Raw genomic sequence first — 12,605 nt, forward strand, 5'->3', positions numbered from 1 at the left:
AGAGAAGAAAAAAAATATCACTACTCTTGATTAATATTTCTCAAATTTTAACCTTTCTCCCCTGTATCATATAATTAAGAATATATTTAAATATTCTTCTGTCCTTAAACATCCATCAGTTCCATTCGCTGTCCCTATCTTCATCTTTAATCCGTTTCACTTTTAAATCTTTGACTGTAATTAGCGAATATTTGGGAGTTCTTGTGCGAATTCTTCTGCATCCCGATAATCAATAAAAAATCTTCTTTTCCCGTCATCTAAAAAAATTATCAGGGTTGTCGGGTGGCGCAATATAAATTTATAGCCTTTTTCCCATAAAACTTTTTTCGCTGGGTTAAATTCCTTCTTTCTCTTCAAAAGGTCATAACTTATATCAGGATAGAAAAGAACTGTTTTCCCTTCTATCATCAATGGCCCATTTCTCTTTCTGGCACGTTAGGCAGCCGCCTTCAGGATCTTTTCTTTATCTTAATATCTTAAGCATTTTATCAAGATTGATCGTGGGTTTTGATCAACTTGAGGTCTTGGTCTTAAGGCTCTGTGAGCCCTTTCAATTTCAATTAACTAGGTTCTTCCTTCCATTTCCAAAATTTCCGGAATTCATTTTTGAAAAAAAATTATTGGATCCTCTTCCTCTATACCTTCTTTAAGTCCAACAATCTTAATATTGTTTTGTCTGCTAAAATTTTCAAGCACATCCACTTTTTCCAACAACCATTTTCTTTCTGATGTCCAGGCAGAAATATTATCTAACATTTTGTTCACTCTATAAATGGTGTCTCCCATTGTTTCTTCCAAGTTTTTAATTTTCTTGTCTATTTTGTCCTGTCTTTTCATCATTTTATCAAACATAATCTTTGTATTTTTATTTTTATTACTTTTAATGCTTTTAATTCATGCATTATTTGCACCAAAGTTTTTCTTATGTCTCCATCACCTCCAACCTCTTCCTGTTGCTCTTCTTTGTTTGTCTCTTCATCTTCACCTGATTTATCCAGAGAATCTGATTCCACCTCATTGTCACTTTCACCTTCAGTTCCGATCATAGCTGGGATTTGTAGTTTAGTTTGCTCATGTTTGCGCATGCCCTTTCCTTCATGCACGTGCAATTCCTGTTGCTCTTTTTTTTGGGAAACGGTTGATGCTGCCGCAGTTTCCTGTTCTGTATCGCCAGAGGTAAAATGCAGTTGAGCCCGAGGCTCTTTCATAGCAACTGGCCTTGATTCATTTCCAACTTGTGTTGTCTTCAAAGTAGTAGTTTTCTTCTGCTTCTGTTTAGGAGGCATATCTTAAGACAATCCTGAATAGTTTATTATTAGTTTTTAAAAAGTATTTACTAACTTTTCTTCACTTAAATGTTATTTTACTGGTTTTTTACGGGAGAGTTGGATTTCTACGTCTCGATCCTATGTCATCACGTGACGGTCCCATACATTAGGTTTAAAAACAGTTACTACCCCTCAGCCATTAGACTCTTGAACAAAGGGGATAACTTTCGTCCCTGTGCCGAAGAAGTTTTCAGTGTCCTGTCTAAATGACTACCATCCCGTTGCACTTACATCCATCATCATGAAGTGTTTCAAGAGGCTTGTCATGAAGCATATCAAGACCCTGCTGCCCCCCCTCACTGGACCCCCTGCAGTTTGCGTACTGTCCCAACCGCTCAACAGATAGTGCCATTGCCACCACTCTCCACCTGGTCAAAAAAGACACATACGTTCAGATGCTATTCATAGACTTTAGTTCAGCATTCAACACAATCTTCCCTCAGAAACTGATTGGAAAGCTGAGCCTACTGGGCCTGAACACCTCCCTCTGCAACTGGATCCTAGACTTCCTGACTGGGAGACCTCAGTCAGTCCGGATCGGGAGCAGCATCTCCAACACCATCACACTGAGCATGGGGGCCCCCCAGGGCTGTGTGCTCAGTCCAGTGCTGTTCACTCTACTGACCCGCAACTGTGCTGCAACACACAGCTCGAACCACATCATCAAGTTCGCCGGTGACACGACTGTGGTGGGTCTCATCAGCAAGAACGATGAGTCATCTTACAGAGGGGAGGTGCAGTGGCTAACGGTCTGGTGTAGAGCCAACAACCTGTCTCTGAATGTGAACAAAACAAAAGAAATGGTTGTTGACTTCAGGAGGGCACAGAGCGACCACTCTCCACTGAACATCGACGGCTCCTCGGTAGAGATCGTAAAGAGCACCAAATTTCTTGGTGTTCACCTGGCAGAGAATCTCACCTGGTCCCTCAACACCAGCTCCATAGCAAAGAAAGCCCAGCAGCGTCTCTACTTTCTGCGAAGGCTGAGGAAAGTCCAACTCCCACCCCCCATCCTCATCACGTTCTACAGGGATTGTTTTAAGAGCATCCTGAGCAGTTGCATCACTGCCTGGTTCAGAAATTGCACCATCTCGGATCGCAAGACCCTGCAGCTAAAGTCAGCTGAGAAGATCATTGTGGTCTCTCTTCCCGCCATCACAGACATTTACACTACACGCTGCATCGGCAAAGGAAACAGTATTATGAATGACCCCATGCACCCCTCATACAATCTCTTCTCCCTCCTGCCATCTGGGAAAAGGCTTTGAAGCATTCGGGCTCTCACGACCAGACTATATAACAGTTTCTTCCCCCAAGCTAACAAACTCCTCAATACCCAGAGCCTGGACTGACACCCTGCCCTATTGTCCTGTTTATTATTTATTGTAATGCCTGCACTGTTTTTGTGCACTTTACACAGTCCTGTCTAGGTCTGTAGTCTAGTGTAGCTTTCTCTGTGTTGTTTTTTTTGTGTAGTTCAGTCTAGTTTTTGTACTGTGTCATGTAACACCTTAGTCCTGAAAAGCGTTGTCTCATTTTTACTATGTACTGTACCAGCAGTTGTGGTCGAAATGACAATAAAAGAGACTTGACTTGAACTTCACTTGCTCCATCATTGAAATATTCCTCCAACCAATGGACTCACTTTCAAGGACTCTTCATCTCATGTTCTCGATATTTATTACTTATTTATTAATATTATTGGTGGTTCTTTGTGCACTTGGACAGATTGTTGTCTTCTGCACTCTGATTGAAAGCCCAAGTTTGGTGGTTATTCATTGATTTTGCTATTGTTACTTTTCTGTAGATTTGTTGAGTATGCCCACAAGAAAATGATGCTCAGGGTTGTATATTGTGACATATATATACTTTGATAGTAAAATTCACTTTGAACCAAGGCTTGAGATGCATACCAGCTGCTCATATGGCCATCTACCACCTGCTCACTTGGCTTCATGTGACCCTGATGGTGGGGGGTGTGGTGTGTGCTAAGTAGGTGCTACACCTTGCCCAAGTGTGACCTGCAGGCTAGTGAAGGAAAGGAGTGCCTTACCCCTCATTTGCTAGAACCAGATCTCCATTTCTCCACCCAAATCAAATAGAATACAATGTGCATTGAGTCACATTAGTGATGCTGACTATTTGTTCAGACACTGGCCTTACTTAGCTAGGGAGCCAAAAGTCAAGTCTTGCTTAAACATTTGTTAACAGTGATCAGGGTTACATGTTTCATAGTCAAGAGATCAAAGTCAAAAATATTTTGTTTTGTGTATTTGCAGCCCCATTTGTATCTCCAACAGTTCCCCACTTATTGAGTACCTCTGTCCAGTCAGACCATGGACCTCTCACCAAATCATTTCTCTGTCTTTATACTATATGCTGTTATGGCAATCTTTGACCTGGGGATTTATGACAAATTATCGATGACACAAAATAGAGAAATGCAGTGGAACATGAGTAATGGCAGTAGTAAATTTCCAGAGATCTATACAGACCTGAGGAATAAGGAAGTGGCAAAAGAAAGTTAACAAGAAATATGTAAAATTACAAACAAGGGAAAATCTGTGGATACTGGAAATCAGAACAGCATGCACAAAATGCTGGAGAAACTCAGCAGGCCAAGCAGCATCTCTGAAAAGAGCACAGTCAACATTTCAGGCCAAAACCCTTCTTCAGGAAGGACGTAGAGCTGAAGTGGTACAAATGTAAAAGGAATAAGCTGATATTTCAATTTTTGCCTTCATCCCATGCCCAAGACTCAGTCGATACTTAATATTTTTTTGTGAACTATTAATGGGTTACTTATAATTTGCACTTCCTACGTTCTGGGTTTCAAGGCTGTAAGAATTACACAGTCTAATTAGTTATTTGCCAGTTTGCTGATTTCAGTTTTCTTGAAAGCCACAGATTCCTAACTGATCCCAAGCACTAATTAGAAAGGAAAATTTTGAGGGAGAGAAGAAGAAGCAGACCATATCCTAAACATCAGTTATTGCATTCAGTGGTTCCTTCTGAACTTCCACCATGAGACAGTCAAGTAATAACCTTACCTCTTACAGCTTCTTCATCTTCCTAGCATGTCCCAGTTCTCTTCATGCTTATGGCAAAACTAGAGTAGCTTTTGATTTTTAGTTTGATTCTGAATCACAGTTGGGTTCATTAACGTCATTGGACCCTAACTTATTTATTTAATGAAATATTTTGATGCTAGACTAGATGTCTGCAAAAAATTTAATCAGAGTCTTTTCCCCTGATATGTGCTTAATGTTTAAGAGATGCAGGAAACTCATGGCATTTCAGAGGGATAGTTGTTGTAGTATTCTCATTCAGGTGTAAGAACTCTGAACTAAACACAGAGGTAAACCATAGTCAATGAAGACAGGATCGCAGTAAGATTAACCATTTACTGTTCACTCTTCCACATTAACGTATGGTGAAATAAATACTCTACAAAATATATACAGTATTTATTTCCTTCTTGACATCTCATTTACATCATAAATACTTGCAAAAGTAAAACTACAACAAACTATATTACATTAAAGTACAACATACAGTCAGAATCTACCTATGCCATCAACTGACTTTAAGTACACTTCAACACAAACTATCCAACAACTCTTTCAATAGCACAAGAAAATAAATTTTATCATCTGTCATTACTTTTAACACAATCAGCGTTAACATTTTTACTTCAACATATCGATTATCTTATGAACTTACGGCGTTACTTCGATGATGTTTCTTAGTGCGGAGAATGAAAACTTTTCTCGCGCTGATCCTGAACACACAAGCCCCCTCCTTCCCGTTTCTCCAAACCGGTATTTTCCCACAGGACACAGCAAAACCAGGTGTGACATCATCGCATGCTGCAATACATCACAGACAACGAATTTACTTTCAACAACCTTAACTTTAGCTAGAAAATAATTACAAATGAATTACTAAAGCGAAAATGTAATAAACTAAACGAATGCCTTAAGGGCAACACAGTTGTAATAATTCTCTGAAAAGCATTATGAACCAGGGCTGGTCTTGTTTGTTCCACAAAGTAACATCTGTTTGGTGGTGCACAGTTAAAGAAAGTGACTTTCTGTTATGGTTAAGATCCGGAACATCTTCCTAGGATTCTTAAATATGTTTTCTATTTTGTTAAATTTTCATTTCTGTTTCATTAAATGTAAGAAAAAAAGAAAACTTCCTTTTGCAGTTTTATTTGCCAGAAGTTTAGAATTTTGCACCCAATCTGCAATCTTCCCTCTCTCCATCTCTATTTTGTCAGTTTACTAAGTGAGGGAAATAAGAATAATCCCCATGGTTTCCTCTTTTCCCACTTATGGTCTGCTTTGCATGGATTCTTCAGTCACGTTCTTATTGTACTGTAGGCTGATCTTCAGAATCTTTCCAGCCTCCCAGAAGAACATGGGAGATAGCCAGAGAACTTCTCAGAAGGATACTTCTCTTTCTTTGAGGTGATTAAATTAGGGTTACTATTGTACTGCACCATGCGTCTATGCATACTGCTGGAGATTTTTATCATGTTACAACAAATTTGATACAGGTATCCATTTGGAATGACATTGTTGTATATCTTTACACAGGACAGCTTAAACGGACAAGAGGAGAGGAAATTGATGTTGAAACTCCAGGTTCTATTCTGGTGAATACTAATCTGCGAGCTTTAATAAACAAGCACACGTTTGCCTCTTTACCACATCATTTTCAACAACAGCTCCTGATCTTACTACCAGAGGTAGATCGACAGGTAAGCAGAGCATAAATTACTTTATATGTTGTGTTAGCTGTATATTGAGTCTCTTAAAGCAGGAGAGAAAACAACTATTAAATTGCATTTTGCTTGTGAAACGGTGGTGGAAAATCTATTATGCAAAAACATCGTTATTTGATTAAAAAGTAACTCACTGAACACTCAAACCTTCTCATTGGGATACTGCACTTACATCTATTTATGTTTTAATTTTCAGTGTTATTTTACATTGTACAAATTAATCAACAGTGTAAAACTGAATGTACTTTTTTCAAATAGTATCATTTGTATTCCAATTTCTACAACATGGGATGCCACAGTACAGCATTTAGTGTGATGTTATTACAGTTCAGAGTGTTCCAGAGTTTGGAGTTCAATTCTGGCCACATCTGTGAAGAGTTTGTACATTCCCCCTACGACTCATGTGGGTTTCCTCCAGGTGCTACAGTTTCCTCCCACAGTCTAAAGACACACCAGTTAGTAGGTTAATTGGTCTTTGTAAATTATCCTGTGATTAGGCTAGTGTTAAATTGGTGGGTTGCTGGTTGATGTTGCTCATTTGGCCGGAAGGGCCTGTTCCATGTTGTATCTCCAAATGAACAAAGAAATATGAGCAAAATAAATAACTCTCAGTTCTAATGTAATCTGCCTTACATATTTCATTTTTAAGAACCTTTCACTGCATGCCCAACAGCTGTAGTGAAGCAACACAAGACAGATGTGTTTACATTGCGTCATTCTGCACTATCTCTGAATAAAAAAATAAATAATTCATAGTGACAGAATTTCAGACTGTTTCCAAGATCCTTCAATTTAGAAGGAAGTAACACTCAAAACCAAAGTATATGAAATTAGAGCTGCAACATTGTCAAGATTTCCATGAATTCAAATTTCCATGATTCCATAGAGCTGTACAACATCAAACAAGATAAAAAAAATCTACAGATACTGAAAATCCAAGCAACACACACAAAATGCTGGAGGAATTCAGCAGGCCAGGCAGTATCTATGGAAAAGAGTACAGTCGACTTTTCAGGCCAAGACTCTTTAACAGGAAGGTCTTCTGCCAAAAGGTCTCGGCCCGAAACGTCGACTGTACTCTTTTCCATAGATACTGCCTGGCCTGCTGAATTCCTCCAGCATTTTGTGTTAAGCTGTACCACATGGAAGGACAATCATTGAGCCACAATATCTGCTTCAGCCATCAAGTGGCTATCCATTGTTACCCTTTCTTCAGCACTTGGTCTGTAACCTTTGATACCTTGGTATTTCAAATGCTCATCCAACCATTTAAATATGGTGAGCAAATAAACCTTAGGGTTGTATAGGCTGACATATATGTACTTTGATAATAAATTGACTTGGAATTTTGAATTTTGGAGTACTGCCTCCATCATACCAGATTTCAATCACCATCTGCGTGAAAAAATCCTCAAATCCCTTAAAAAAAAGTCTACAACCCCGTTTCATAAATCTATGCTCCATAATAATGGACATTGCTACATAAAAGGAGAGTTTTTTTTACTATCTTGTGGCGACCAACTTCCTAGGGCACTCGTACCGGCTCACAAATAGCAAGCGTGCAGGCACAAAGGCTAGGTCCACAACAAAGGGGAAAAAGCCTGCGGGAGTTTGTGAGTACGTGTCCCTTGGAGCATCCGCGCCCGGGGAGGGCGGGATGAGGGAGGCTTCAAAAACAAGGCTGTGAAGTTCGAATAAAATCATCTTTAATTGCAGTTTACCGACTCCGTGTCGTTATTTTAGCGCTCTGTGTAGCACACCACTACAATTGGTGACCCCGACAGTCCAAACGATTTTTGGACCGGAGATGACCGACGCCGCATCTGTTCATGCGGTTTCATTGAAACTGCCAAGCTTCTGGGCGCTGCGACCTCACCTATGGTTCCAGCAAGCAGAAGCTCAATTCCATGTTCGGCAGATAACCTCAGTAGACACACATTACTACTACGTGGTGAGCCCCCTCGACCAGGACACAGCGGCCCAGGTTGCGGAGTTCGTACAACCTCCCCCAGTGGACGGCAAGTACGCCAAATTCAAAGCCCTGCTCATAAGGACTTTCGGACTCTCACGGCGCGAGCGAGCTGCCCGTTTACTGCACCTGGATGGCTTGGAAGACAGACCTCCATCGGCTTTAATGAATGAGATGTTGTCTCTGGCCGCCGGACACACACCCTGCCTCATGTTTGAGCAGGCATTCCTGGAGCAGCTGCCCGAGGACATACGCCTGCTGCTGTCCGACGCGGATTTCAGCGACCCCCGGAAGGTGGCAGCCTGGGCGGACTTGCTGTGGAATGCCAAGAAGGAGAGTGGGGCGTCCGTCGCACAGATCACCAGGCCACGCTCCCAGCAGTAAACCAGACCAGGCCCGGCTGCAGAGCCCGCTAACCCCAGAGGCAGGGGTGGGGAGCCCAACGAACAATGGTGTTTCTACCACCAGCGGTGGGGCGCAGAAGCCCACCATTGTCGCCCGCCCTGCCAGTTCCCGGGAAACGCCAGGGCCAGCCGCCGCTGATGGCTACGGCGGCTGGCCATCAGGATAGCCTCCTGTATGTGTGGGACCAGCGGTCGGGACGCCGCTTTTTGGTCGACACCGGTGCCGAGATCAGCGTCTTACCTCCGACGAGTTACAACACCCGCAACAGGGCACTGGATCCCCCCCTGAGGGCCGTGAATGGCAGCACAGTAAGGACCTATGGCACCCATCAGGTGCAGCTACATTTCAACTCCAGCCAGTTCACGTGGGACTTCACATTGGCCGCCATAGCCCAACCACATCTGGCTGCGGATTTTTTGCGGGCTCACAGCCTACTGGTCGACCTGCCCAGGAAGAGACTGGTCCACGCCGAGACCTTTCAGACGTTCTCCCTGGGTGCAGCCCAGTTGCCAGCCCCTCACCTCAACTCCATCACGCTGTCCGACAACGACTTCACCAGGGTCCTGGCGGATTTCCCATTGGCTCTGGCACTGCAGTTCACGGCAGCCATGCCCCAACACGGCATACAGCACCACACCCCGTCCCAGGGATTACCCCTCCATGCCCGTGCTCGGCGGCTTCCCCCGGACAAGCTCCGACTGGCGAAGGAGGAGTTCAAGAGGATGGAGGAATTGGGGATCATCCGGCGGTCCGACAGCCCATGGGCCTCCCCCCGCACATGGTGCCCAAAGCGACGGAAGGCTGGAGACCGTGCGGCGACTACCGCAGGCTGAACGAGGCTACCACACCAGACCGCTACCCTGTGCTGCACATTCAGGACTTTGCAGCAAACCTGCACGGTGCACGGATCTTCTCCAAGGTAGAGCTCGTCCGAGGGTACCATCAAATCCCGATGCATCCGGACGACGTCCCCAAAACGGCTCTCATCACCCCGTTTGGCCTTTTCGAGTTCCTCCGCATGCCGTTCGGCCTGAAGAATGCCGCACAGATGTTCCAGCGGTTAATGGACGCGGTGGGACGGGACCTGGACTTCGCGTTCATCTATTTGGATGACATCCTCATAGCCAGCGGCAGTCGTCAGGAGCATCTGTCCCACCTCCGTCAACTCTGCGCCCGACTGAGTGAGTACGGTCTTACAATCAACCCCGCCAAATGCCAGTTCAGACTCGATACCATTGACTTCCTGGGCCACAGGATTACTAAAGACGGGGCAACCCATCTGCCCGCTTAGGTATATGCGGTCCACCATTTCCCCCAACCCACCACGATCAAAGGCCTTCAGGAATTCATAGGTATGGTAAATTTCTACCACCGCTTCCTCCCTTCAGCTGCCCGGATCATGCACCCCCTGTTCGGGTCCGGGCAAGGACATTACCTGGGACGAGGAGTCCGCCACCACTTTCATTCAAACGAAGGAAGCCTTGGCGAACACCGCGATGCTAGTGCACCCCAGAATGGACGTCCCTACCGCCCTCACAGTGGACGCATCTAACACGGCAGGTGGTGGGGTACTGGACTAACTCATCGTGGGTCGCTGGCAAACCCTGGCGTTTTTCAGCAAACACCTGCGACCACCCGAGCTCAGATACAGTGCTTTCGACCGGGAACTGTTGGTGCTATACCTGGCAATCTGGCATTTCAGGTACTTCTTAGAAGGTAGGCCCTTCACCGCGTTCACGGACCACAAACCACTTACCTTTACGTTCACGAAGGTGTCCAACCCCTGGTCATCCCGCCAGCAGTGCCATCTGTCCTACATCTCTGAATACACGACGGATGTCCGGCACGTCTCGGGTAAGGACAATGTTGTGGCGGATGTGCTCTCTCGCCCTAATATTCATGCCCTTTCCCAAGGGGTAGACTTTGAGGCGCTGGCAGGGCACAGCAGGCAGACGAGGAGATCCGGAGTTACAGAACTGCAGGCTCCGGTTTGCAGCTCCAGGACCTCCCCGTACGCCCGGGTGAGAGGACCCTACTCTGTGACGTCGCCACCAGCCAGCCCCGCCCCATTTTCCTGGCACCTTTGTAGCGACGTGTTTTCGACTCCATTCATAACTTGGCGCACCCCTCCATCCAGACAACCGTCCGGATGGTCTCCAGCAGGTTCGTTTGGCACGGACTCCACAAGCAGGTCAGTGAATGGGTCAGAACGTGCATGCACTGCCAGACAGCCAAGGTGCAGCGGCACACCAAAGCTCTGCCGCAGCAGTGATGCACCATCAATAACTCACTCTGAGACCTAAGGCGAGATATCGGCTTTTATTGACTGGAAGAAGGAACAAGCAGTGAGTGACCACCATACTACATCCTGGAGACTGAGAGGCCGGGCTCAGGCCTTGATCGCCTTTATACAGGGGTCAGTGGGAGGAGCCACAGGAGCAGTCAGCAGGGGGCGTGTCCAGACAGGCACACGTAGTTCACCACAAGCAGTTCCACCCCACCCGCCGGCATTTCGACCACATTCATGTGGATATTGTGGGCCCCCTGCCAGTGTCGCGAGGAGCGCAGCACCTCCTGACTATCGTGGACCGGTTCACAAGATGGCGAGAGGCGGTCCCACTCACCGACACCACCTCCGAATCTTGCGCCCGGGCACTGATCGCCACCTGGGAGTCCCGCTTTGGTGTACCGGCCCACATTACCTCCGACAGAGGTGCCCAGTTCACCTCCAGCCTGTGGTCAGCTATGCCCAGCCTTTTGGGGACTCGGCTGCACCACACCACTGCCTACCACCCACAGTGGAATGGACCAGTGGAGCGTTTCCACTGTCACCTAAAGTCGGCTCTCATGGCCCGCCTGCGAGGAGCTAACTGGGCGGACGAGCTTCCCTGGGTCCTACTCGGCATCCACACGGCACTCAAAGACGATCTGCACGCCTCGTCGGCTGAGATGGTGTACGGCGCACCCCTGGTTGTCCCCGGGGAGTTCCTACCAGCCCCACGGGGGCAAGAGGAAGATCCCGCAGCAGTCCTGGGCAGACTACGCGAGAGGCTCAGTGACCTGGCCCCCATACCCACTTCGCAGCACGGGCAGAACCCGACCTGTGTACCCAAAGACCTGCAGAACTGTAAGTTTGTGTTTGTACGAAGGGGCGGGCATCGGCCACCGCTGCAACGGCCCTACGAGGGGCCGTTTATGGTGCTCCGGAACAATAGGTCCACGTTCGTGCTGGACGTTGGGGGGAGAGAGGAGGTTTTCATGGTGGACCGACTCAAACCGGCCCATGTGGACCTGGCGCAACCCGTCGATATTCCGGCGCAGAGGCCACCTCCCAAACAGGGTCCAGCCCAGACTGTGGACATTGGGGGGGTGTATCGCTGGTTCTGGGGGTGGGGGGCGGGGGTTATGTGGCGACCCACTTCCTAGCGCACTCAAACCGGCTCACAAATAGCCAGCGTGCAGGCACAAAGGCTAGGTCCGCAACAAAGGGGAAAAAGCCTGCGGGGGTTTGTGAGTACGTGTCCCTTGGAACATCCGCGCCCAGGGAGGGCGGGATGAGGGAGGCTTTAATAGCAAGGCTGTGAAGTTCGAATAAAATCATCTTTAATTGCAGTTTACCGACTCCGTGCCGTTATTTTAGTGCTGCATGTAGCACACCGCTACAATCTATCCTTTCTCTGACCCTCATAGATTTGTGTCCCTGAATCAGCTGATTTCTCAGCTCTCTTTGTCTGAAAGAAAACAATCACAAACCATTAAATCTCTCTTCACAGCTGAAACTCTCCTTCTTAGGCAATATATTGGTGAATTTACTCCCCACCTCCTTCAATGCAATCACATTTTTCTTATATTTCATATCCAATTTCCTGTTTAATTCTAATGCAAAGACAGATAATGTTATAGATATTCAACAGATCATGCAGCAAGTATGGAGGGAGAAACAGAATTAAATTTTCAGGTTAATTACCTTAAATTTGTGTTGTTTTTTGTTCTTATCAGATTTCCAGTATCTGCAGTTTTTGCTTTTCAATTCCTATTTTATTATAATGGAAAGCTTGCATTTTTATTTAACGTGGTAAAATGAATTTCACTACATAATTATCTATGGTGATTA

General features: G+C 45.8%; 1 protein-coding gene across 1 annotated transcript in view; it reads left to right on the forward strand.

The window, feature by feature from the left end:
- LOC132406092 (putative Polycomb group protein ASXL3) overlaps positions 1–12,605 on the forward strand; it is a 230,275-nt gene that overhangs the window by 137,250 nt on the left and 80,420 nt on the right. The window contains exon 7 of the mRNA XM_059991342.1: positions 5,930–6,093. Coding sequence (XP_059847325.1) covers positions 5,930–6,093 — 164 coding nt within the window. The remainder of the gene's footprint in view (positions 1–5,929; positions 6,094–12,605) is intronic.

Source organism: Hypanus sabinus, chromosome 1 (genome assembly GCF_030144855.1).
Source record: "Hypanus sabinus isolate sHypSab1 chromosome 1, sHypSab1.hap1, whole genome shotgun sequence".
Classification (NCBI taxonomy): Eukaryota; Metazoa; Chordata; class Chondrichthyes; order Myliobatiformes; family Dasyatidae; genus Hypanus; species Hypanus sabinus.